The following is a 26468-nucleotide window of genomic DNA, read 5'->3' as shown; positions in this document are numbered from 1 at the left end:
AATCCATACAGTCCAGCTCAGTCATCTGATGCCATGATCTTTCAAAGCATTCATTTAATTGGACAGTTTGCGCTCCTCTTACTCTATAGGTCTGCTGGTGGAAGAGTATTGAGAGTATGCTGACAAATGATGGGCAACCACATACAGTAAGTTCCTCATGCCACAGATGGAAAAAAAGCTGGATGCTTTAGTCTTGCACACTTTATGCACTTCCATTACTGGTGTTTGCAACTGGGTGATACACACATCTCACATCTGGGTGGCTTTTTACTCTGAATCCTTGTTTATCTTTAATTTTCCCCCAGTCACTGGTGACGTTGGGCGGGGGTCTTTTATCGATCAGTGAGCCAGGAATCAATAGCCATTACTCCTGAGGGAAGCTGGTTAATTAGGCTAAGCATTGACAGTTGTTTTCCATAAAATGGCACAGAAATAATTAAACCGCTTCCACGGGGGCGTACAAGTAAAGCAAACAATTTATCGGGGGAGTTAAATCATTTTCTGCAATTCAGTGCGGAGCAGAAGTCACATCTCGTCTGCTTGTGGGCTTGTGAATCAATTCGTTTGCAGACATATTTCTTGCAACCACCTGATTAGCATTTCAGGAGAGGGGGGGGGGGGATCCATGTTTTTGATGAAATGAGCGAGAAGTTCTTAAAGGGCAAAGTCACCCACATCTTCACTTGCCACGTGGTGGATGCCAAGATCATAAAGATAAAAGGGGTTCCGGTAATGTAAAGCTTAATACACTATTGAATACCACAACTCATGTTCCTGTCGGTTCAAAAAGATGCGCCGTCAGCAAACAGAGTGCACGGCAGACAATGCAGGGAGTGAGCGACCTTTGCAGCTCAAGGCTGATGCCTTGACAAGCTTCCCCCTGCACAGCTGTTGACTCGAGAGCTCAGGTGAGTGTGCGCCTCTTTGTCAGGGAGGTGCTTTGACATGGGGGACAGAAAAAAACAGTTCCAGTTTGAACTGGCGCTGTGGATTAGCTCAAGCAAACGGGTCACAACTGCAGAGGAAACACGTGGCTTTTGCTGTGATTCCCAAGAGGGTCTTTAAGCACAACAATAAGCAAAGCATTTCTCTCTCTCTCTTTTTAAAAATTTTTTTTTTATTAAAATTGCAAGCCACATAAAACAGTGGTGGCAAATGAAAGAAAGGATACGTTGTGCAGCAGTCTGTTGATGCTAGTTATGTTTTTGGCTTAGCTTAGCATTGGCATCTGGGCTGAAAGCAAGTCAATTGAGCTGGTTTGGTGTTTTAACTGGCTGTTAATGAAATGATTGACAATTAAGACCCCCAGTTTATTTACCTTAGTGTACAGACAAAAATGTCTTATGGAGGTTGCTGACCTCTTGCTAGCTGTTTACTATATTAGCATATTAGCAGCAATAGCCGCTAGGCTGCTAACCAGGTCTTGACTCTTGTTTTACATTGCGTGGAGATAATCAATGCAACGCATGCTTAAATGTACGCCTTCAAGCTGCTACAGAGGTTGTTTTAAATATTTCCATTGACCTGCGCGAAACCAGACCCCACCTCCCCCCCATCTGCACTCTTTAAGTCCGGGAAATCTTCAGAGGCTTCCTCTCCGCAGGTCTAAGGTTATTTCAATCTAATAACAGCTCTTCCAGTGCCGGCACTTGTAGATTAATGAGGTCTGACATTACGCAGGGATCCCATGGCTGGGTTTGTTGTTGAGCTTGAGCAGGTCCACTGGCTCTGCTGCGTGACCATCTGCACCTCTACAATCCTCCTGTGGAAGTCTTGCCATCAGGTTTTTGAATAATAACGGCCATTCAGGAGTCACAGCCGCGTCTGAGGTGCCTCTTTGCAAGATTTATCCCCGAAGAAACGGCAGGGTCGTTCTATCCAGGAGAGGATGAGAGCTAATGAGACATGGTGATGAAAGTACCACACACACACACACACACATACACACACGTTGATTCTGTTAGTCTCAAATTTATTTTTCCTGGCCTGTTTTTATTTCAGAAAATGGGAATGGAGAAGCACTTGCATCTGATAAAAATGTAATTCAAGGCCGACCCTCCTGGCCCATGACGTTGTCTGGGCAACATCCTCGAAATAAAATATCACCAGCAATGATTAGCAGCTCGGTGGCCACGAGGGCACACACACACTGCGATGATAAATACAACACAAGTAAAGAAGAGAGATTTGCTCTTTTAGCATTTTTGTTTTGTTTGTTCCCCCCCCCCCCCCCCGCATACTCAAAATGTTAATGTAATGGAATCATCTGCATACACGTTGGTGTTTGGCAACATGAAATATCTTAGGAAAACAAGAGTTGACTTGTGTTGCAGTCTCAGTGCAGTCATTTCCATCTGCCCATTATGCACTGAATAGATAAGCCTCTTTTGTTGGTATTGTGGTGAGGAAGTCTGTAAATTGAACCCTAAGCTCAAGTGTCAACCCAGCTAATTTTCCTGGAAAAACAGAACGCTGTTTCATATCCTAATGAAACCAGCATTTATTCCAGCTGCGCTGCAGACAGACTGACAAATCCAGTGGAAGTCAATATCAGAGCCATCGGGAAGCCAATGTAAAATACGGCTCCACGCCTTGGTGTTGACTTTGGCAATGGATCTCTAGGAGATAGCAAACAGTGGCGGCCCCGGCGGAGGTACTGTGAGTGATCACGAAGCTCATTGTTTGTCAGTCAGCGGCAGACGCACGCGACTGTCTGCAGCTCTGCATCACACGCTGGCAGTGCTGGCAGCGCTGGAGCCACGGATGAAAATGTCACAGCGATCCCGTTTTAGGAAGTGTTGCCCGACAGCAGGAAATGAAAGCGGCAGTCGGCGGTTTGCAGGCGCGTTGAAGCTGAGAGTCACTCAGGCCCTGGACAGCTGCCCCTGTTTTCATTGGTCAACTCGAAATCTGTTCCCCACCTTAGGAAACTAGACTTGGCCAGAGCAATCTGTTCAGTGGTTCCGTGGTGTGATTAGACAGCTTTGCAATTCAAAACCCAAAAAAAAGGTTGCCAACTCATCTGCTTCATTTGGACTTTGCGGATGTGCCGTGATCAAATTAGAAAATTCAATTCTGCCTCCATCGCTGAACACATTGATTACCAACCACTCGCATGGAGGCAGGATTCCACAGACCTCAAGGCTGAAATCTCACATATCCATGTCTTGTTATATCTCTAATCTATTTTTTTTTAAAATTATTTTCAGCTGACAAGATCAATCAGTGTCCTTAAAGGAGAAAGAGGTAATAACTGTGGGCGGGGCTTAGTTGCAACAGCCACCGCATAATGCGCTTTTCAACTCTGCTAATGATTAAATTAGTCCAATCAGCTGGCGTCGTCTCCTCACACATTGCTTGATTAGGTGTTAAAGATACTATATTATGTAACAAAGTACCAGTTCTGGCGGAGAGATTAACAGTTTTCAGGAGCGTGGAGTTTTGGGGAAACTAATTATGAAAAGCCGCTACAAGTGAGCGAGAAGAGAAAATCTATTGAAATGAAAAACATTGATCAGGAAAAATCGGTGTAACATGAGACCTTTAAATGGGTCAGCCAAGTGGGCTGAGAGTAACGAGAGAACAGTGAGAATAATATGAGCTACTTCAAATCATTAAAGTGCGAAAAACTGATGCTGCTAAATTCTCTGATCTATGCACATTGAAGAACAAGGAGTTACGTAAAATACGAACGAGCTCGAGACCGGAAAATTCTACAATAGCTGTTTGCTGTCTTACAAAATCCTTCCCCCTTTAATATTTCACAGGAACACATGAAAACGGCCTCGTCTGTCGAGAGCAGAGAAGCTAAAGTTGTGGACCAGATTACACATTAAATAACTTTAATTCTCCAGTAACCCCCCTCTAGCGATCTAGGAATTTAACACCCAAAGCGCATTATTAATTTGGCCAATACTCAAATAAAAAGAAACTTTGCGCAGAGGAGAGAGCAACTTCATGTTTTTACGACCCCCAAAAAAAAGAATCCCCATTCAATTTGATGAGTTTGCCGCTGGCCCCTTTTTTCGGTGTGACTCGGAAATTTTGGCTGTAAAATGAAGCTGCGAGCGCCCGTAAACAAGATACCCTTCACGTATCCATTGTGAAAGCACAACCACAAGTTGCTCACTTTAATTAAGGCTTTACCGAGGACGGAGGCAGCAAGACGGATATGTGAGCTGCACCTCCGTGCCGAGCTGGTCAGGAAACATCTCCGCGCTCCTGACGCCCCGGGCCTGGCGTCTCGTCTTTCCCTCCGTAACACAATCGCACGTGCACGTCCAGTTAGCCGCACTTGAAAGCATGTCATCCTCGGGGTTGGAGATCGTAAAGCAGAAATTTAATCCACAAACACAAACACGCGCACGTGGCCGCCGGCAGGATGCACAACAATTAGAAGAAAAGCCCAAGTCGTTAATTAAAAGAGAGTGATTTAAGACTGTGTTTGTCTTTGAGCACCTGGAGACATTTTCATATGGGAAATTACTAAGAGGCTCGTCGTGACAGCAATCGAGTTCACTTGCATGACGTTATTTTGCAACACTTATCCGTATTAGATTTAGCAGGATTAGGCTGTTTATGCATTTTTAATGATCTTAACCTTCTCTTTAACTTCTGTTGCTTTTAAAAAACATTTGTTTTCCTTTCCTGCTCAGAGGACCATCTTATCTTATCTTCATATTTAGTTGTGCTTGTAATGGAAAATAAATATCCTTGGCATCCCGTGTAATCTGTTAGTCTGTCTTCTCGAGACGTTCTCCTCGTCGCCCGCCAGGGTGATGTATTCGTTGTTTTGTCTCCTCTCATCCTCCCCTCCCCTTTCCTTATCCTCGACCTTCCCAGTCCAAGGGATAAAGGACCTCCATCTTCCTTGTCTCTTTGCACTTGCACTGGCATTCATTCGAGCTGTCGCACCTGTTGCATCTGTTCTGTTGCTTGTACTTTGCTTGTGCCTCGGATATCCGATCTTTTATTTTCTGTTCATTAAATTGATTATTCACCCAGCATTTCTGCCTCAGTAGCTTTGCTCTTTTCCACAACATGCTCTATATATGAAATGAAAAATAAACTTGATTAGCACAGAGACAAAACGGCACGATTGACGGCACAATCGTCATTCGCCATCAGGAAGAGATGACAACGTTTGTACCTGTCTGTAGTGTCGTAACTGCAATGGAACGCACACGGAGCTCCCAGTTTGAAATCGCAAATGATTTATTTTCCGACCTCCGGGGAGAAAAGAAAACCACAGTCATTTATTTCAAATGGAAAACAAATAAAAAGATAGTGTGTTTAAAACAAAACAAAACAAAAAAACAGTCCACAGGGGTTGGTTTCAGCTCCTTGTCAGGTTTCTGTGTATTGGACACTGAGAATGTTGGGACGGGTGCGGGACAGATGATACCGTGTGGAGGGGCACGACGTCATGTCAACTTTCCCCCGTGACGCTGCAGCCTGCACAGGAGATAAAACACCTGAGCTGCAGCTCAGGGAGCTCGGCTGTGGGTGAGAACACCGTGACCAGTTGTTGACGCTCACACTGAGTGTTTTTAAATTCGGATTAAAAAGACAAAAAAATCTGTCTGTCTCTCTTTTAGCTTTTTGTTGCAGTTGCTGACGTTTATCACCTGTTGGCCACGAGGATGGTGAGTCTTTGCTTTTCAGTTTTCAAATTCCTTTGTTCAATGGAAAAATGTCAATGTGTGTGTGTGTGTGTGTGTGTGTGTGTGTGTGTTACAGTCTTTGCCCTTCTGGCCACGGCCGCTGAACTAACCCGTCTGTTTGTGTCATCAAGCGTGTCTTGACTCTTTGAAGGCCTTTTAAAGGCTACACACACACGCACACACACACACACACACACACACACACACAAACATACCTGTCATTTCTGATCTCCACCCCACCCCCACCCACCCTCCTCCTGGTGTTGTGAACACTTGACCTACACACGTCCGCAGGCTTCCCCCTGATTACTTGCTCACTGGAACGTCTAAATGGCACAATCAAGGATATTATACTCACAGTGGCTCCATAAGAAGAGGATCAGATTAGATATCCTCCATTTGATTTCTTACCCTCCAGCCTTTTTTTTTCTTCTTCATTCCAGTCCTAGTCTTCAGGCAGCCGAAGACTTCCGAGACGGCAGGTGTAATTTGTACCATATTGTATTACCGTGCGCATGGAAACTGCAGATATTGTGTATCCCTCACTAGGTTAGCACTTCATCAAAAGGCGGTTTGGAGACAATGCACCCTAAGTGATGGACTTAGGTGTAAAAAGTCCCTTTTTCCAATCTAAGGAATCAGAGAAACGCTTGTCAGCAGACGCTTCTTTGGCGTAACGACAGCCGAGCGCTACCAACCGGCTCACAGGCGCCGCTTTCGATCTGGAGTGGTTTCGTCCCTAATCAGCTATTCACATGGAACCGCCAACCACCAGAGCAATTAAGGGGTTCGGCATTTTGCCAGATAATGAAGATGCTTCTAACGTTGACTCTAAAAAGGGAAAGAAAAGCAGCATACAAGAAGCAAAAATAAGTGTGGTTTTGCTGCTAAGAATGGTATGAAAGGGACAAAAAGAAACGACGATGAGCTGAAAGACTATTGAGAGTTGCGTTTGTGCAAAGGCCAGGTCTGACTTAGCGGAGGAAAGTAAAGGTGTGGCGTCCCAAATGGGAGGTGTCAAATTAGAAATTAGCTTCATCTCACACGCCGGCAGAATGGAGGCTGAGGGAGAGCGCATTGAAGTGAAACTCTAGAGGAAACAGCGGGCTGCTGAAAGGAAACACTGTTCTTCTTCCGGGCGTATCAAACTGGGAGTTGCCTCTGCGTGCTAAAACAAATGACCAACAAAAGGAGCAATAAACACAAAGCTTCAGTCAGGACGAGAGAGAGAGAGACGATATTCCTTCAGCTCTCCCACCTGCACCGCCACATTATGCAAGCAGGCTGCAGCTGAGGCTAGTCTTTTATTGCCTTTTGCGTTCCCAGGATAACAAGTGAGACAGATTATTTGTTTTTGAAAACTGGCTCCCTAACATCCAGCAACAGCAGCTGTCGGCAGAGACTTTGAATGTTTAAATCTCATCTCTGGAGCGCCGTTTGAAGAGCGAGAGCGCTAATGTGCCAGCAACAAACCCATTGGATTGTCTGCGTTTTGCTTTCAAGGTCCCATATACAAAATTTACTTCCCTTCTCGGTAAAAGTCAATAGTTATAGAATGCAAAATCGCAACATGCCAAAAAATAGGGGTCCGGGGTTTTTTTTCGGGGGTCAAACGTTTCAAAGACCCAGATCAGGTAGAAACTCATATGGATGACTGTTCTATGATAGTTATGCATGAAAAAGAGTGATGGGATGAAAAAATACAATGGGTCCAGAAAAAACCTCACACTTATACACTGTTTTTTTTTTTTGTTTGTTTTTTTGATGGCCAAAAGACTTGCAGACTTCAATGAGTCCGGAATTCACCAAAATGACTGTTTTATGATAATCTAGCATGAAAAACAGTGATAGAATCAATTGAAAAAAAAGTCATACATAAATTCATTATGTCTTTCTGAAATACTGGGCTACCTTAAAAAAACGGCGGTGCAAGATGGCAGCTAACTAGGAGCAAGACCCTTTCTCCATGTATGTTAATTATATGAGAACCATTACAAGGGTAGGAATATGGGCAGTCTGTTAAGCTTTTACAAAATATAAAAATCATTAGTCATACCAAATTTTACACGCTGGACCAATAACAGTCAACCATAAAGAGACTGTGTGTCACTGAAAAAGATCAATTAAAAAAATGATGAAGATGAAGATGATATTTCTGTTCTTCTGTCTCCGCAGCCACACAAAGGCAGCGTGAAACCTTTTGTCAATTTCAACGCAAAACAGGATGCTGAGCTTCTCCACAGAGCCATGAAGGGTTTGGGTGAGTGTCTTTCACAGTGATTTCATAGTCAGCAGCTCTTCAGCCAGTTTATCTGGACATCGGATCCAAACCCTGTATTTATAGGCACTAATTACTGAGGAAAATAAACAGTTATGATTGAATTTTACAACCTTGATGTTTGAACTAACTAACGTTTTTTTTTGACATACCCACAAATGAAAGTTGCTTGGTCTTTTGTTTTTGTTACAAATCTGCAACGTGTGACAATAAACTTTTAAAGTTGTGCTCAACTGTTTTGCCACTGCCTGCTAAAAAAAATAATCACCGCTGAAAAGCACAACAGCTTTGCAGCTGTCAGGACAGCACAAAAATAAAATTGTGTTTTTCCTCTTCCTCTATTTTCAACTAATTAGGAAGGAAGTTAAGAATCACAAAGTTGTGGTTTGTCAAAAACATGTCAAAACAAAGTTAGTTTCATTGCGCCACCAAGTATTATGAGGCTTTAAATGCTACAAACTACACAAACGGGAACTCCCACTTAGCGGAAAAGAAACTGAATTCCAAAGGAAAATCAGTTTGCCTGTTATCCCGGAGTCTGCATGACTTCTCCCCAGCTCACTTTGGCTCCCCCTACAGTCTACGGACATGAGTTGGGCTAATTGGCAACTCTAAATTGCTTGTAGATTGTGAATGTTTATTGATGGATGTTGATGGCTGGTTGAATGTACAATGAGTAATTTCGCTGGCCTTATAAGGTGGATTGCTCATCTTTGTTGTTGGATCAATAATTGTACAATATGCGCGCATATCAAGCAAGCCAGAAATATTGATTTTAAGGCCAATTAAGTCAGTTTTATGCACATTTTAATATGAGGTCATATTTGTACCCAAGGCAATGATTTAGGAAATCTGATTGACAGTCACAAATGGAATGACTGGATATTCTGGTTTCACCCACCTAAAGTTAAAGCTGGTGAACAGCAGCATGCTTTTATTTTGAAAATTCATAAAGGGAATACCGAAGGACCATCTTTCTGATTGATGAAACTATAGAAAAAACGTCTCTACTTGTCAATGGCTCTTAGTGATGAGAAATTGCAAAAAGGTTTGATTATGGGATGTGGAATGATTCATGTGTTTAAAGCTGGAGGTGGGTGTGGCTTGAATGTGGATGATTGGCAGCAGCCTTGCCGCTGGATTGCTGTAAACATTAAAAAGAAAACCAAACTAAACGGGTCTCTGCGGTCCATTTCCGCAAATCAATGCGGCTCATGGTGAGCTGCCGACTAAAGGTGTGCAGCTCTGCGCACAAGTGGAACGCAGCTCGCCAGCCGACCTTTAGTCTCAGATGACGACTCCCTGTCAGTTTTTTTTTTTGCCCCCCCAGCGACGGAGCTTTGCGGCGTTATTAATTGGGACCAGCTCACCTCTGGATCCCTTATCGGAAAAAAATAGTGGAGGGGATCACCTGCTGATCTCCTGCCTGTTTGTCCACGCAAGCTGTTTTCTCTGCCCAAAGGATTCAGCTCTTTATTGAGGGGATTATTTCATAATGTCAGTTCTCCAGGTCTTAACAAAAAGATGAAAAGAAAAAAAAGAAAGATGCACAGGCAAACACGCAGATGTCCGCTTGAAACCCTCTTTACCTTCCGCAGGTACGGACGAGGACGCCGTCCTCATGCTCCTGACGTCCCGCAGCAACGATCAGCGCCAGCAAATTAAGGCGGCGTACAAAAAGGCCTATGGAAAGGTGAGATTGTCGGAGGGAACCGAGAGAGCCGCCGACAGCCGGCAGTTAAACTGATGGATGCCTGCAGGGTCACGTCGGCCGCTCCTGTCCATCCATTCTCCTTTATTGCATTTATCTTAATGGTCCTGGTAGTAGAATATATTATTGTTACTGTCGTGGAGTGCGGGCAGAAGGTCAGGACCGGTGTGTGGGTGCTACTCAGCTCACTGTGCAATGACACAGAAGAATTCTTTATTCAAAAGGTTTTCTAATAAAGTCCATTATGGAAGTCTTTCTCCTGCAGATGGATAGTGGACTGGATTAGTTCCTCATGAAGCAATATGCAATAAAAAAAAAAAAATAAAAAAAAACCCATAAGCAAACGTTGCCTTTCAAGCGAATTATTGACTCACTTAGAGGACAGATGAGTTCTACTAAAATCAAAACTAAACTGTGTATAAGTGTTTACTAACAAGACAATGCAATTGTGATAAACTTTGCATTTAGATTCATACTTGACTGGAATATTTCATTTCTCGAGGGTCTCAACTTTGGCAGCATATAGTGGACTGAAAAATTACAAAAACGTTCAGTTTGCATTGGCAGCGTCTCCGCAACCGAGTTTGTTCAATGTAATGTTATTTGACATCCTTGATTGTATCGAGAACTACAACATCACCACTTGACGATTTTCTTGTGTAATTTTGACACGCAAACACATTTGGACGGTGCAAAAATAAATAAATAAATAAATAAATAAAAAATGTCCCTCTTCTTCAGGATTTAGCCAAGAGCAAAAACAAGAATCCCGTGTCACGGCTATTTTCAAGTTGCAATGCAACATACAATACACCTAATATTACTAGAACAACATTTCAAAAGTTTTACTTATAATCTGTTTGTGTAATGCGGTTCTATGTTGTTGCGCACCGAGCACGCGCTCGTACTTCCTCCTCCTTTCGTCTTGCTCTCTTATGAAAGCGAAACCATAAGCCCAGGTTTATATTTGGGAGGCATTTTCATAATTAAATCATTTTCTTTTTCAGAAAGCCTTTGGCTTCGGCTTTCTAAAAGGGGGATATTTTCTCTGCTTTCGGGAACCGTTTGAACCAACTTCAAACATCTACGCAGCTATCTCGCGGCTCAGCTAGCTGCGTCTCTCTCAGCCAATCCGGGACTAAAAATGAATGCCATCTCCTCTGCAATCGCACTCTGTTACTGCCGAGTATTCCGTGATTACGCGTCAGTCAGAGCTTCACAGACTCCGCTGCTGCTTAATTGCGCGAGTCATCAAGCCAGACGTGTCCGCTGCTCCGTCATTACACATCCATGAGCGACGTGAGAACATCATCGAGGAGGAGTCGCGCGTGCACACCGGTTCCCCGCCGTCCCCGCCGACCACAATGCATCTGGGTTTGTCATCCAGTCTTCATTTTACGCTCTCGTGCCCCGCACTGTTCTCTCGCCTCGCTGTCGAGTTATTTTCTTTTATGGCCACCTGTGGATTGGAAGCCAGTTAATTTACTCGCAGCGTGTTACTGGAAAACATTCGCCATGCTATTTCGGCTCGGCACAAATAATAATAATAATAATGATGATAATAATGATAGCAGTAATGATGGAAGGAACGGCGGCGGCAGACGTCTCTGAAGGTTTCAGCTCCTTATTGAAAGCCGCACAAAACCCAGAGTCTGTTTGCTTCTCTGTCACGACTGAGAATCTCTTGTTTGCAATCGTAAACAGCCCAGCAAATGCCATCCCATGTTTTGCAGGGTGATTTCTTCTTAAGTGCACCTCGTCTCATTCGCCAGTTTAGTGCTCTGTAAAAAAAAGAAAAAAAAGAAAAAGAAAAAAAAGAAGCTCTTCTTCATGACATCAAGTGCAGGATATTTCTGAGGCACCTCGGCAGAGACTGCAAACACACACTCCACGTAAAGATGATTGCAAGGGCTGATTTATTTCCGCAGCAGAAGGCAGTAAACTCACAAGCACAATTTTCTTTTCATTTCCATCATCATCATTTTTTTTTTTTTTTTTTTTTTTTTTGCAATAATGTTTACACGATTGTTGATTTTTCGTTTTTTTTTTTTTTTTTTTTTTCACAAAATACTTACAGGCCACAGCAGGACAGTTCCTTTTTATTCAGTCATATTTGTTGTTATTTAGAGTATACATATATATATATATATATATATATATATATATATATATATATATATATATATATATATATATATATATATATATGTCTTCACCCTTTCTCACTCTCATCAACCAGGACCTGGTCGGCGCCTTGAAATCGGAACTGGGCGGGCTGTTTGAGAACCTGATCGTGGCTCTGCTGACCCCACCGGCGCTGTACGACGCCAGCCAGCTGCACAAGGCGCTCAAGGTAACTAACAACACAGCCGAGTTCACTTCCTGTCTGATGAGTGCGCGCACATTGATCAACACTGCTGTCCCTGTGGTCCGAAGCTTCAAAACCACTGTTTGCAGTTCATGGTCTCATGTCCTGCAGTAATTAATCGCAGCAGGAGAAACAGAGCAGAGGCCTGATGTCCAGATGATGAGTAAAAACTTTTTTTAAACTTTAAGCTGCGGGAATAAAAAGGCCAACTTTGTGAGTTGCAAGTTTTTAAGCAAACAGTGATTACTCCTTTACAACTTTTTTTTTTTTTTTTGCTTTGACGGGCTGTTGGACTGATCAATCATTCAGAATGGCCAAACACTTGTCCATTGTTAAACACATTCTCAGTCATTCTCTGTCAATTCCTCTGGTATCACTGAAAGTACCATCGACGAGACCTTTGGAACTGCCACTTTAGAATCATTACCATAAATGAGGTCTTGTGTTGCGGACACATTGTCCAGTGACCCGTGTAGAATTACAGTTTGATTTAGAATTTGGATTACTGCGCGTCTGTTACGACTCGATCGGGACCTATTGTGTGTCAAGTGTGTGCTGAAAATTAATTGACAACTAAAGCAAGAACACAAACAAACAAGGGGGACAGAGAAAAGCATTTTTTCAAAGGAAAAAAGTCTTTTTCTGCATTTAAAAAAAAAAAAAAAAAAAAAAGTCTTCAGATTTGATTGCTCAGGGTCAAAACACCTCAAGACTGAACATACTAATGCACTTGAAAAAGCACTACAAAGAAACGTGTCTTCTTTTTCAGCTGTGTGTCACCAGCAGGAAACCTTTGCAGGGCAGCCGGACTGCTGAGATCTCGAGCCCGAGGTTGTGTTTTCCGTCTCCTAGTTGTTGTCCTCCCCGCTTAGTTGAGTTAGAGACAAAGGCAAACCGTCCAGTTTAGACAGTTTGTCTGTAAAAAGGGAAAAATTACTCAAATTAACTGCAATCAACTCCACGGCGCGTTGAATAGTTCAATTTATTTCATGCTGGTCTGAATTCGGGCAACATCTCATCAGTGGGCAGTGCACACAGAGTTCCTGCTCTGCCGAGACGCAGGAACTGGCCGGGAGATGTTCGGCTGTCCAGGAGTGTAGGTAGCATTCCCACCAGAGGAATAACGTATCCGTGTTTTTCAAACATTCTCCACGTGCTCTTTTTTATGATAGAAGGAATGAAATGACTCCTGCGGTACTTGCGATGCATCATTTATTGAGAGATAACCTATACTGCCATTTCACTGAATGAGGTTTGCCCCAGAGCTTATGGTGTTATGCAAAGAGACGCAAACTTCCTGATCTTGGAAAACTCCGATTACATTTTTCTTTTTGCGTTCTCATTGTTGTTGTTTTTTACACCACTGCCAGTGCAGTTGAAATGAAACATTCAATCAAAGTCAAGGCAAAGCATTAAGGAGCTGGCCTTGGCATTCCCATCACACCTTCTGCAGCCGTTTGAGTATGTCAGACATTTTGCAGCTGAAAGGTTAATTACAGCGTGTTAGCCTGAACCAGCCGGGGTTTATTTTCTCCTATTGGTCCCTTTTCATGCCTCCTCAGTGTATTGGCTGCTAAATTATGCCTCTTACTTTCTTCCCTTTCTTTTCTCTTGCCCCTCCTGCCCCTCTTCATCAACAGCAAGTCCTCAGTTTTGTTTTTCCCAATCACGCGCATTGATTTTTCATGTTATTTTTTTTTGCGAGGCATGAAATGGTCAAATAACCAAAACAATGATGCCAGACGATGCGGCGCTGTCTCAGCCGGAACCAATATTCACTCGTCTGCGTTGTGTCTGGTTCCCAGGGCGCCGGCACTGATGACGACGTGCTGATTGAGATCCTGGCCTCCAGGACCGGCGAGCAGATCAAAGATATCGTCAAAGTCTACAAGAAAGGTAGAGGAGGGGGAACAAAAGCACCGCACTGCATTTAATGACTTGGACCATTTTTTTATTTTCGTTTTACGCATGATACACGTTGGTTTGGTTGCTGTCGCATTCGCAGTTAATGTAAAGCACAATGCATGTTTTGCTGTTTCATGCAATACTCTTGTTTTAGATCTTAAGGCAGTAGGCAAAGTAAATAAAGGGCCATGATGCTCATATTCAAGGCTGCAAGTACTGTTTGAATCAAAGCTTTTCTTAAAGGTTAAGTGCGTAATATTTGGAGATTTTGACGAAGAAACAGCGACATCGGGTGGTTACATTTTAGATTACAGTCTTTCACTCTACCTCCCCCTCCTGAGCTTGTTAGTGAGCTACCTTTTTCCACCTTCTTTTTCGTAGTTTTTTTTTTTGTCATATGTGAGAACCATTCTAAGGGTAGTAAAACCAACATACTTTTATTTTACTGCGATTATACACTTTGATTAATGTATTTATGGACATAAGAGTTTACCAAAATAAAAATCATAAATCAAGCCAAAAATTACACATTGGACCTTTAAATGGCTTTTTAAAATCTCGACTGAGAGATCTTTAAACTACGGTGAGGAAAAACAATGTGACGCCAGAGGCACTGAGGGCCAGAGAGACATCAGTCTGCAGCGTTGGATCAAAACAATATAATACCAGGAGGCCTCGCCGGCGACAGCCCACTAATCAAACCGTGTGTTCGGGGGTTCGGAGAACCTGCCCGCGAGACGGCGAGCGGCCCGGTGAGGCCGGCCGCTGCGACCATTAGAAGCTGCCCACCCGAGTCATCAGCACCTTCCTCCTCGTCTCTCCCGCCAGAGTTCGGCGGCAAGCTGGAGAAGGACATCTGCGACGACACCTCCGGGCACTATCAGAAGCTGCTGGTGAACCTGCTGCAGGTAGGGAGAAGCGGCGCAGTGCCGGATAATGACGGCCTCCTGTGATGCCATTACAAAGCCACGAGAGATGTAGGGGCGGGATGAGGGGAACAAAGTCTTGCGCTGCCTCGTGCTCGGCACTGTGGCTTCTCTGTTGGATGTGTTTTGAAAGAGATGTGATCTCCCCGGTGGAGGGACACCGCCGGTAACGTGATCTTCAGGGGTTAGACGAAGCTCCGAGCAGGACGAGGGACTTGTTTCCATGAGCCGCGCTGACCTGTTTGTGCTTCCTGTTTTTGTTATTATGTCCACCCACCCTCCTGTCTGTCCATCCACCTGTCTGTCTGTCTGTCTGTCTGAAGGGGAGCAGAGAGAAGGCTGTGTACGAAGACAAGATTGAGAATGACGCTAAGGTGAAACACAGCACACACACACACACACACACACACACACACACACACACACACACAGTGTTCTTTTCCATTGGCTCTTTTAGCCGTCTTGTGTTGCAAGACACGTCCCTGACGGTCTTCATCTTGTCAAATAGTGAGCTTGAAGTGAATGAAAAACAAGAACAAAAAGAAAATCATTAATTTCTGGCCTATTCAAGTGCCACCTGCCTGTGCTGGATATTGTTTTTTTTTTTGTTTGTTTGTTTTGCCTGACCTCTGTGGGGAAAAAAAGGCTAATTAACTTTTTCATTAATGTCAAAAAGATAAGAAAAGACAATTTTCAATTGATGTTTTTTCATACTGTTTTCTGCATTGGAATCAACTTATTATACAGTATATCATCATCATCATCGTCATCATCATCACCATCACTATTATCATTATTATTATTTTTAACGTTACATCTGCACTGCAAAGTGCTGCATCAGTGGTTAGCACTGTCACCTCACAACAGAAAGAAGGTTGTGGGTTTGATTCCCAGATCCATGCAGAAAGGTTGAATGAGATGTGTATTGTTCCCCTGGATGACAGCCTTTATGTTAAATTAACTGGCATAACTCACATTGAACAAACACGAGTTTGAACTTTTTGTATTTGTTTTAACATTGAAGCGTTTCTAATCTTTTGTATCCTAGAAAAAGTTCTACCTTTCGAATGAATGAAAAAAAATGTAAGAAAAAGAAATTGGCCTTGACATTTCTGTGCAAGTGAAAGTGCAAAATAAATGTTCTTCTACACTCGAGAGGGAAGAGTCTGTTTGTTCATCGCTGTCACTGTTCTTGAAAAGATTTTGTGGCTGTCTTAGAAATGACAGTAATAATAATTTTTAAAAATTGTCACGTGACCTCCAGCTATGGCTTGACAAAAATTGAAGAAATGTTGAACAGCATTTGCTTTTCCCATGACGCGGCATTATAACTCTTGTCATGTGGTGTGAATTTCATGCCTCCTAGTTCCACTTTGTTCCTGTGAGTCGCGATCGAGAGGCTGATAACTCCTCAGCAGATGTCAGCTTTTCTGAATGTTCGCTGTCACTAATTGGCAGTATTCCTGCTGACGGCGACGAGGAGTGAAAGGTCCAAGTCCCCCGTTTTGACAGCGCACAACAACGAGGACGATTTGCTGTGTTTCTGCAATTTCTACAATGTTGCCTGTCAAAATGATGGATGGGGAAAGACGGGAAAAAAGTCGAACGCAACGTCTGCTTCCGTATTAGTTTAATCCTGTTTGAAACGGTGCCTGTTGTTTGCACAGATGTGGTGCAGTGTGTCAAACCTGTTGGCAGAGAAATAATACCACCCCTGAGGACTCCCGTTGCGTTTGTGAAACCTTTTACATGTGAGGGCTTTTTTTTTTTTTTTTGAAAAAGAAAAAGAATCTCGTGTTTACAGCAGCAACTGCCAATTAATTCAACTGAACTGCAAATACAAGTTGATTCTTCTCAACTTAACATCTTTGTAGTTTTGCCATCCAACAGTACATCTAGCACAGGGAAAATATTCATAAAAAAAAACGACTATAAGTCCCCTCCCCCCCTCACTGATCATTTATAACTTTGTTTCAATCTCTTCTTCCAAATGTCATCATTTTAAAAATAGGCTTTCCTTAGGCTGCCGTAAATAAATGTAGAGTGATGCTAAAGGGCAGGTCTGCGGGGAAATAATTCTGTCTAGAACATGTCGCTGGGCGTTAACCATGTCAGTGTGAATTGATATTGATCTGAATACAGCTGAGAAAGGGACGGAGTCTCTTTGCAGCAGCTGACACGACTGCGGGAGACAATAAAGACGGCGTTCTTGTGATTTTCTGGACCACTTCAAGGTCGTCATGTCCGTTACTACTGCCTGTCGTGCGTGTTATGAATCATGACCCCACTCAAGGTTGCCCAACGCGCGTGTGTGTGTGTGTGTGTGTGTGCCCTCCGCTACAGGACCTCTTCGCCGCCGGCGAGGCCAAGTTTGGAACTGACGAGGAAACATTCATCAACATTATTGGCAACAGGAGCCCTGGGCACCTGAAGAAAGGTACGTTTCTGACGGTTTGTCATTTGTCTGTCAATTCCCTCCGTGTGAACACATCAAGAGGTTTAACTGAAGCAAAACCGGTGAGGAAGCTGCTATCAAAAGCTGGAAAGTGCTGAAGCTTATTCACCCAAGCAGTGATCAACTTTGTCACTTGATTTTGAACATTTTTAGGACGCTGAGTAACTTTGAATGCTCACTGAATAAAAGGCAGGTAACAATGATGTGAAGGTCATCAAGATGTAATCAACCACCCGAAGCCACAGTTCAGTGAAAATGACAGGAGTAATTGGGTTTGAGCAACAAAATCTGTTATTCTGTTCTTGGCCAGAGTCACCGCAGTGTCATCAGCGTAAAGCTTGGGCCACAGATCTGAGATTTACTAAAAAAAAACAAAAACAAAAACAAAACAAAAAAACACACACACATATGAGTGAATGGACATTTTGCAGGATGTTACTGATGTTTGTAGTATTTTTTGCCACTGGCTATTTTTTGAGGTGAAGAGATCAACCTTTCATATAATCACAAGGCGTAGCAGTTCCTTCCTCTTTATTTTCAATTAGAAGTTCATTCGTTTTTGTTTGTTTCTATGTTTTGTGTGTGTGCTCCACAGTGTTCGACGCCTACAGGAAGCTCTCTGGCTGTGATATCGAGGACAGCGTCGAAGGGGAAACTAGTGGCAACCTGGAGAACCTGTTGCTGGCTGTAGGTAAGACTCAGGGTTGGTAGTGACAGTGATTAAAAACAATTATGTGGCAAAGAGTTGAGCTTCCTCTGGTGGCACAGAGGAGTACCGCGTCATCCCCAGAAATCAAATCTGCCAAATCTTTACTTTTCATCTGCAGACTTGAATGATTCTTGGAGGAACATTATTGGTTTGAGCTTCCTGCTAAAGAGGACGCCGTGTTGGAATACTATATATTTCCATGAGGAGGAAGAGGAGGAGGGGAGGGGCGAGGCAAACACCTGGCTATCAGTGCCCTTTGTGACATCACAAGAGGCTGGTTCCCAAAGGCGAATGCTGTTTGTTGCGCGCATTATAGAAAAGGTCAGCGATGGAGAGAGGTCAACAGGGTGAACATTTCTCATTTCACTGGCGTGTGCTTACAAGATTGAGACACTGGTCATTGCTAGGAAACGGTTGGTCTAGTCAATTTTGCACAATATGGGACCTTTAACAAGATTCTTACCGTAAAAAGAGGAACCTCGCTGTTTTCCATTTTACTCCAACCTTGTCTTCCCTTTCTCCCCTCCAGTCAAATGTGTGCGGAATGTTCCGGACTATTTCGCCGGGCGCCTGTATAAATCCATGAGGGTACGTCGCAGCACCTCACACCGTTTGTCCTCCACACATCGTCCCTCTTAAAAGATGCCTCTGTGCACAGCGTGCTGGCACCGACGACAGCACCCTGATGAGGGTCATGGTGTCGAGGAGCGAGGTGGACATGCTGGACATCAGGGCCAGCTTCCAGAAGAAGTACGGGGCGTCTCTGTACACCACTATCCAGGTACCGTGCGACCCAAACGCAGACGAACCAGCAAGGTCTCATAATTAACATGCACCCCCTTCCCAAGACGTTGCCACTTTGACGCCGGCGCCGACGGATGGCAGATTAATGACTTATCTCAAAATGCCTTGTTCAGTCAGATGAGGCTGCCTCCCTGCTTTTCACGCCGGCGCCGGAGTGAATTAATCTGCTCTCGGGGGGGCCAGATGTTGAGGCAGACTTATTGCCATCGCTCACGTGGCCCCTATTGAATAGATAAATAAGTCATCATGAAATAAGCCCTCGACTCCCAGAGGAAGGAAATGGGGTATATATGAACTAATATATATTTTTTCACAATCGTCCATAGAGTTCATTCATATTTGATTGAAGCGGTTCGTCAAAGCAGCGCCCCTTTATCTTAGTACTTAATACTTATATTCACCGGTGGAACTATTTCCTGGAACTCTTTCCATCACCTCACCGAAATTTCACCTTCGAGGTCAACGGCTTCAACTTGCTGATCGCAGACGTGTCAAACTGCGCAGGAATTTAAACTATCCGCTCTGCTCCTCTGTGATGTGCGTTAGCGTATTATTACTCACTCCCTAGTCGGTGTGTAATTTATAAGTCATAAATCTGAATTTTTATCGCACTTAAAGTGCCTGGAAAAAAAGGGTGAAAAAAATAACTTCGCCCACTGGCTGTCAGGCAGAAGTAGTATTTATCCCGCTTTATCTTCTCTTTACGCTGCACTGTCGGGTGCAGTCGCACTCGACCCTGCACTGTTTACCGGCCTGAATGCGCACTTTCAAATTGGATTAAAAACATAACGCAATGCAGAACGCACGCTTTGGAAAAATCTCTGTAATTTTCTCTGTTCATTTTCCGAAAACCCCATCCACCAGCCAATTAGCACACTTATCAGACAGCCTGCTCTTTGTCTTCTCGTCATATTGTGCGGATCAAAATTACAAGCTGTCCTCGGGTGAGGAGGGGGAGAGTGAGAGTAAAAAAAAAAAAAAAAAAAAAAAAGAAAAGGCTTGTTTCGGTGTTTGGCACTCAGCAAATGGAAAAGACCGTCGCAGAGAGCGTGAGCGCACACTGCCGCGAGCCGCCAACCCAACACAGGAAACCATATTCGTAGTGCAACTTTCTTTACCAAAGTACAACATACTAAAAAAAAACAGCAAAGATGGACAGAACATTGGATCTGGAGGCGGAACGCCCTACAACTCTGAGACACACCTGCATAAAGGGTCACTGCAAATACAGGTACTACCCGAGAAATTTGAATATCAAGTAAAAGTTGTTTTAATTTGGAAATTTAACGTAAAAAATGAAAGCAACACATTTTATTGAGCCACTACATGCAAATTGACATCTCAAGCAGTTCCTTTATTGTAACTTTGCTGATTAAGATTTTCAGCTTATTAAAACCACAAACCCACAAACTCACAAAATTATTATAAAATTTGAGGGTTTTTTTTTTTTATGCTGCAAGACCTGATCGGCAAAATCCAAAGAAATAAAAACTTGAAATATATTGATTTGCGTATCATGCGTTTATATTATATGTCAAATTCACCTTTTACGTTGAATTGCAGAAATACCAGCAGCCTTTTTCAGGACATTCTAATTTTCGGGGTAGTGCCTGTAAATGAGACGGATTAAAGAGTGGAATTATCATCACTGTTCCAGTGAGATGACGCTCGTTGACTTTGAGCCCTATGTCTTTATGCATTTGCAGGAGGACACTACCGGCGACTACCAGAAGGCTCTGCTCTACCTCTGCGGTGGCAGTGATTAATGCCCCTTGGTGACGCCTCCCTCGGCCGCCAGAGACGAGTCGCCAGCCTGTTGCCTCCAGACAAAGCTCCGCTTGAGATGAGGCTATTGATCCCGGGTTCTCCATTCTCTCCCCCCTGACTTTTAGCTCGCTTATTGATCAAATAACTGCGACTCGCCCACCTGCGCGGTCATTCCGACCCCATCCCGCCGAGTCGAAGGCTTTCGCGCTTCCGCTGGAAAAAAAAAGAAGTTCCCGCTCGCTCTTCTGGCTAATGGCTGCGTGTTTGTTTGTTTGTTTGTTTTTTTCTCAGATATTGATCCTGATGTTTCAAAGCTATTAAAAATGTTTTGGGGTTGCTGTTTTTCCAAACGGCCCACTTGTTGTCCTTCTCTCTTGTTTCTCATCCAATTAGCAGCCTGTTTTGGACCCAACGACACGTGCTGAATTGCAGCCTGGGAAATACAATGCTGCTGCTGGTGCTGCTGCTGCTGCTGCTGCTGCTGCTGCTGCTGCCGCTGCCGCCACTGCTTAATTATTAAACCGCTACATGCTGTCAGCACGTCTGCCCTCGTTAATTAAAAATGAACGCCCTCAGTAATGAATAAGCAATGGGAAACTATTGGGCAGTCGTTGACTGATGTGCAGACACACACACTCACTCACTCACTCACTCACTCACTCACTCACTGCATGTCTGTTCATGAATGCCACCGATAGATCAGGCCGACCTTCGATCTGCCCGTGGTAAATGGCCGAACTTTGCTGCTGCTTTGCCACAGGGTGGCAGCAAAGCCTGACCCCGGCGTAATGTTTCTCTTCATCGATTGGTTCAGCCCCCTCAAGACATCCAGGATCAGGCCGCAGACCAACAAACAATAGAAAGGAAAGCATGAAACATGCAGTGCAGTCACGGCTCAGGTGCAACCTTCATGTCTATGGTCTATTATAGCATCTATATAAATGTATTTGTAGTCTGGGAAAAGTTTCTGGAATAGTTTGTTGTTGTTTTTTCTGGTGGCTCATTACAATGTGATCCGTGACTCTCGCGATCAGTAGAGAGGGAATCAAATTTACTGATGACTGTCTCAGCCTGGAATGCTTTTCCGGGCCAGATCCGTGTTCCCTGCAGAGAGAATTCACGCCGCGTGATTCTGCAATTCTGCTCCGGAGTCGAACCCATGTGAGGTGGATTGCCGTGACTTCATTGCCTGACTTATCATCTCTTCTGACTCACGCTGCTCAAGAAATGAGGGAACAAAGGAGGCAAACCAAACGACGGCAACAAGTGCTATTTTTAGCTCTGTTGTTACGGTGAAGCATCATCATAAATACGTTCAGCTACTGTTTTTTCTTTAAAAAAACAAACAAAAAAAATGCAATAAAAATAAACACAGTGGAGGAAGTGATTTATGTGTCAGGCATTTATCCAATATAAAGTAGCCCCACAGGCCGCTCAAAGCTTCTGGCTGTTGTGTTGCCTTGTGGCATTCCAGTTTCAATTCGACTACCAATTAGGACACATTTCAGCAATTCTTTAATAAGGAAGTTAATCAGCGACTGAGTCCAATTATTTTTTTTTTTTGTTTAGTATTATTATTGAAACCAGTGAAGTGTGCCAGGCGCCTCAGCGTTGTACATCAGCCTGCTGTAAACAAATACTGCATTGTTTCATTCCACAGTCCGCCTGCTTTTAATCGTTGCGTGGATGGAGACATAATCGTTGGCGTTTAGTTTGTGTTTACTTTATAGGCGCTGTTAATGTTCAGTGAGAATGATTCAGCGCTCGGCCGCTGCCAAGTGGCGCCGTAAATCAAAGCTGCCCGTTGATGGACTTTGGTTCCCCCGGCAGGAAGATGTGGCGGAAGACGGTGATGCAGCAAGCGTCCCACCTGATTTACAATAAGTATAACAGAGAGATATCATCCCAGTCCAGCATCATATGTTTAGCAGTGAGCTGTGCTTTAATTGAAATAAATAAATAAATAATAAATCTTTATTATTTTATCCATTCAATGCAAGTTGCTGATTTCCTCACTGCTGCCTCACACTGTTGGGCCCATTTCATTCACACTAACAATGTAATATTTGTCTGTTCAGTCCTCCGTAATCTCGGCTCCGCTGAGTTCTAAGCTCTTTATTAAGCCCAAATGCTCATTTACATGCATAAAAAGGGCTTTCATGGCCGTGGGTAAGCTGGCTTGCACACTCATGCATGCTTCTCTATCATTGTGAGGACTTATGTATTATACTGTATTGACAGTCCAGTGTTCCTTTCTTTTCTGGACTCCAGTTCGGACACTGACCTCTTGCCTTCAATCATTTTAAGCATTTAACCTAAAATTTGATGATGACACAAGTGTGGACTGTGTACTCACTCCTGAACTTACACCAGTCCTCTCAAGAACACACACACACACACACACACACACACACACACACACACACACACACACACACACACACACAATCATAAATGTTTTTTCTTAGTTTAAAAAAAATGACGGTAAATGCAATAAATGAATAACAAGTAAATGGTGTCGTCTGTAAAGAATACAAATGCTTAAAATATTTGATGTAACGAAAGGGAAGAGACTGCATTTTTTTGCTCAAAGCTGTTGATATTTTCGATTAAATCTTTCAATGTGGAAGTAAAAAAAAACAAAAAAAAAACCTGTCCACAGTTCATGAATTTTTGTTATACATAATATTACCTGGTATTTCTATAATCCAGAATACAATAACTACTTGTGTGTCAACTTATGTTGAGGAGATTTGAAGCACCAATCCCCTTAACTGCACCCCTTCTTCCATCTGCCCTAGTCCATTTGCCCTGACAGGCTAATGTCTCCGTTTCATCTCTCGTATCACTTGGCTTCACTCCTGCGATTCAACTGACCTCACCTCAACTTTGACTTTGTTTTAACACGGTGAACATGTGATGCATTACCGGCTCCACGCTGAGAGAACACGGCTCCAGAGGCCCGTGAGTGCCAAAGTATGCAGCTCTGTTCTTTTCTCACGCACACATGAATGCGCACACGCACACACGCACGCACACACACACACACACACACACACACACACACACACACACACACACACACACACACACACACACACACACACACACACACACTTTTCTTCTTGAATTACTGCATCAATACTCGAGATCCTGAGATCTGAGCAAAGACATTTTTACAGGATGGTGCTCACCACTTCATCTATCTATCTATCTATCTATCTATCTATCTATCTATCTATCTATCTATCTATCTAGCTGGCTAGCTATCTAGATAGATAGATAGATAGCTATTTGCTGCTGTTTCTGCTGAAAAGAAAACAAACAGATTTATATATCTATATATATATATCAAAAGAAATTTTAATGGTGTTGAGAACAACGATTATAAATGTAGAGAAAATGTGCAAAAGCATGTGAGAACAGATTTCAGAGATTTTAAAGTATAAGAGGTGTCGGGTGTTTATGGCAGAGGGAACTGACAGAGTCTCTTCCCTCTCGTCAACAGTCATCACCTTGCACCATGGTGAAAAAGAAAATGCAAAAGCTGGACCAGGACTCCTTGCAGAACTCCTCGGCCCTCTTCTTGTTTTCGCTCGGGCAGGTTGTGACCCCTCCGAGGTCGGGCTGCGGCGTCGGGGACGTTGCCGTCACCGCCCCAGCCGCCTTCCCCCGGTCACCTCGGAGTCTGAAGTGAGCGTCCCTGACGGCTCTCCTGCACATGCCCGCCTTGATCATCGCCCGGCGGTCCCGGCAGAGGCTCTTCTGCTTCTTCAGGGCCCTGGCCATCTGCTTCCAGTACAGTCTGGTGTCAGAGGCGTACTGCGGGCAGGCGGACGGCCGGGCTTCGTACTCGCAGCCGAAGCCGGCGCCGCCCTTCTTGCAGGTGACCGCCAGGACGACGACGTCTTGGCCCGTCGCCGCCCACTGGCACTCGCCGTCGTCTTTGGTGACCGTCTTCCCCTTGAGGTTCTGCTGCGATTTTGCTTGGCGGGCCGCCTTCAAGGCCGGCTTGTCCCTGTGTTGGCCCCGCTCCGACCCTCGCCCCCTCCGCCCGGGGCTCTTCTGGCAGCTGATCGACGCCAGCTGATGGGAGATGCAACCCAGGAGCAGCAGGACGGTGAGGTTGGTGAGGAGCGCCATGAACACCAGCAGAGCACGAGCTGCAAGAGGAGAAATTCAGATGGACGTCGATCTCTCTCGTTTGCCTTTAAGTCGTCAAACTGTCTTATTGGATTCGTGTTCTGGTTCACTGGAAACAGCAGTGGATGAGATTTCCGAGCTGCTTCTGCTCTATGGATAAAGGAAAAAAAACAAAAACTGTAAGAGACTGCAAAGCATTAAGAAAATGTGCAACTGAAACATAAAGCTATAAGAAAGTGCACTGGTTTTCTTATAAAAGACCGGAATAAAGCAGGATTAAAACAAGAGGGGAATTATAAAGTTAGAAGTAAGAAGAATTATACATGAATGACTGTGTTACAAACGCAAACTATCTTTAATTCTTCATTTAAATGAAAACCAAGAACCAAGCAGTCATAAAGGATGTAAAGATGTGGTCCTTTAAAAAGAAAGACTTAACAGTAACGTTGTGGGGATTTAATAGAGAAATCTTTTTAATCACTGGCTGGATAGTCCCAAACATTACGGCGTTATCCATAGAGGCTACTTGTGTAAGAAAAGAAAAGGCAATATTTACACACTGAGAGAGGGATAATAAGAATAATTTAAAGAGCAGATGAAGCAGAAATTACTCACCTGAAGTTTTCAGAGTAAAGTGCCGATTTCCAGAGCGGAGACTCGTGAAGTCTTAACCTGAAGCCTCAACTGTGCTGCTGTAGTATCAGCCCCTATCACTCACTCACTCACTCACTCACACACACACACACACACACACACACTCACACACGCACACTTGCACGCTCGCACACACACACACACACACACACACACACACACACACACGGTACGCTCGCTGCATAATTGGAGGGCTTATAGTTTATTGGGTTCAACACTTGCGTTTTGAGAGGTATTTCGAGCGACTGCCTGCAGGGTCTGAGTGAGAAGTAGCGGCTGTAAAAAGTTTTAAAACATCCAATAAAACGTGCAGAAACAGTGTGTAGTCAGTATACAGTAAAAAAAACAAAAAACAAAGGTGCAATGAAGGAAAGTTATGGGAACGTTGGTGTAATCAAACCAATTGAAACTGGAATTCAGATCTGAACCAAACAACGACCACAGTTTTTTTCTTTCTTGTAGTAAAATATTTTCCTACGGAGCCCCAGAGGGGACATGAGGCAAACAAATTAAAATAAAAAGAGGTGGGGGGAAAAAGAGAGCACTTATCTCAGGATCCTGAGTTAACTAAGTCGGGATCCTGAGTTAACTAAGTCAGGATCCTGACATAGCTATCTCGGGATCCTGACTTAATTATCTCGGGATCCCAAGATAACTTTCCGAGGTCAATGTACTTCCGGAGCAGTTCGAGATCGATGCACCTCCAGATTAGTTCAGCAACCATCGGGACAGCTTCGTGGCAATGTGGAAGCGTGGAGGAGGATTTGGAGGACAACCTTCGCGCCAGAGAGGTCTCGCAGGAGAATATAGTGAGAATGACTGCTCCATTGTTGTTGTTGTTCTTGTCTTCAATGACAACCTAACCGACCCGGAAGAACATTAACGTCACTACGGAGTCCCAGAGGGGACATTCAGATTAGGGGAACTAATATTAACTTATCTCGGTATTTCGAGATCCTGAGATAAGTGCTCTCTTCCCCCCCCCACACACACCTTCTTTTTTTTATTTTTTTGCCCCATGTCCCCTCTGGGGCTCCGTAATATTCAGACACCTTTGTGGTGGAAATGAGAAAAGTTGGTTTCAA

The 26468-nt window shown here is 43.8% G+C and overlaps 2 protein-coding genes across 5 annotated transcripts; one reads left to right on the top strand and one right to left on the bottom strand.

The window, feature by feature from the left end:
- Positions 1-807: 807 nt before the first annotated feature.
- On the top strand, positions 808-20873 carry anxa5a (annexin A5a). Of its 4 annotated transcripts, none has more exons than XM_076048065.1 (12): positions 808-908; positions 7839-7923; positions 9540-9634; positions 11892-12005; positions 13826-13916; positions 14754-14833; positions 15175-15225; positions 17195-17288; positions 17902-17997; positions 18545-18603; positions 18674-18796; positions 20526-20873. In XM_076048065.1, exons 2-12 carry the CDS (start codon positions 7911-7913, stop codon positions 20583-20585), a joined length of 876 nt encoding a protein of 291 aa, XP_075904180.1. In that variant the 5' UTR covers positions 808-908; positions 7839-7910; the 3' UTR covers positions 20586-20873. The 4 variants fall into 4 exon arrangements, with proteins under 4 accessions (XP_075904180.1, XP_075904182.1, XP_075904179.1 ...); XM_076048064.1 differs by lacking the exon at positions 808-908 and adding an exon at positions 5445-5645; XM_076048067.1 differs by lacking the exons at positions 808-908; positions 20526-20873 and adding an exon at positions 5429-5645 and having other exon boundaries at positions 17902-17993.
- A 3054-nt stretch (positions 20874-23927) lies between these two features.
- On the bottom strand, positions 23928-26087 carry fgfbp1a (fibroblast growth factor binding protein 1a). Its single transcript, XM_076048161.1, has 2 exons — positions 25345-26087; positions 23928-24874 (listed from the first exon to the last, which is right to left on the bottom strand). The coding sequence occupies exon 2, from the start codon at positions 24727-24729 to the stop codon at positions 24088-24090; it is 642 nt and encodes a 213-aa protein (XP_075904276.1). The 5' UTR covers positions 24730-24874; positions 25345-26087; the 3' UTR covers positions 23928-24087.
- Positions 26088-26468: the final 381 nt, after the last annotated feature.

This window comes from Nelusetta ayraudi, unplaced genomic scaffold (genome assembly GCF_046127955.1).
Source record: "Nelusetta ayraudi isolate G7.1 ecotype Tasmania unplaced genomic scaffold, CSIRO-AGI_Nayr_v1 ptg000097l, whole genome shotgun sequence".
Taxonomy (NCBI): domain Eukaryota; kingdom Metazoa; phylum Chordata; class Actinopteri; order Tetraodontiformes; family Monacanthidae; genus Nelusetta; species Nelusetta ayraudi.
This window is presented reverse-complemented; position numbering and strand designations above follow the sequence as displayed.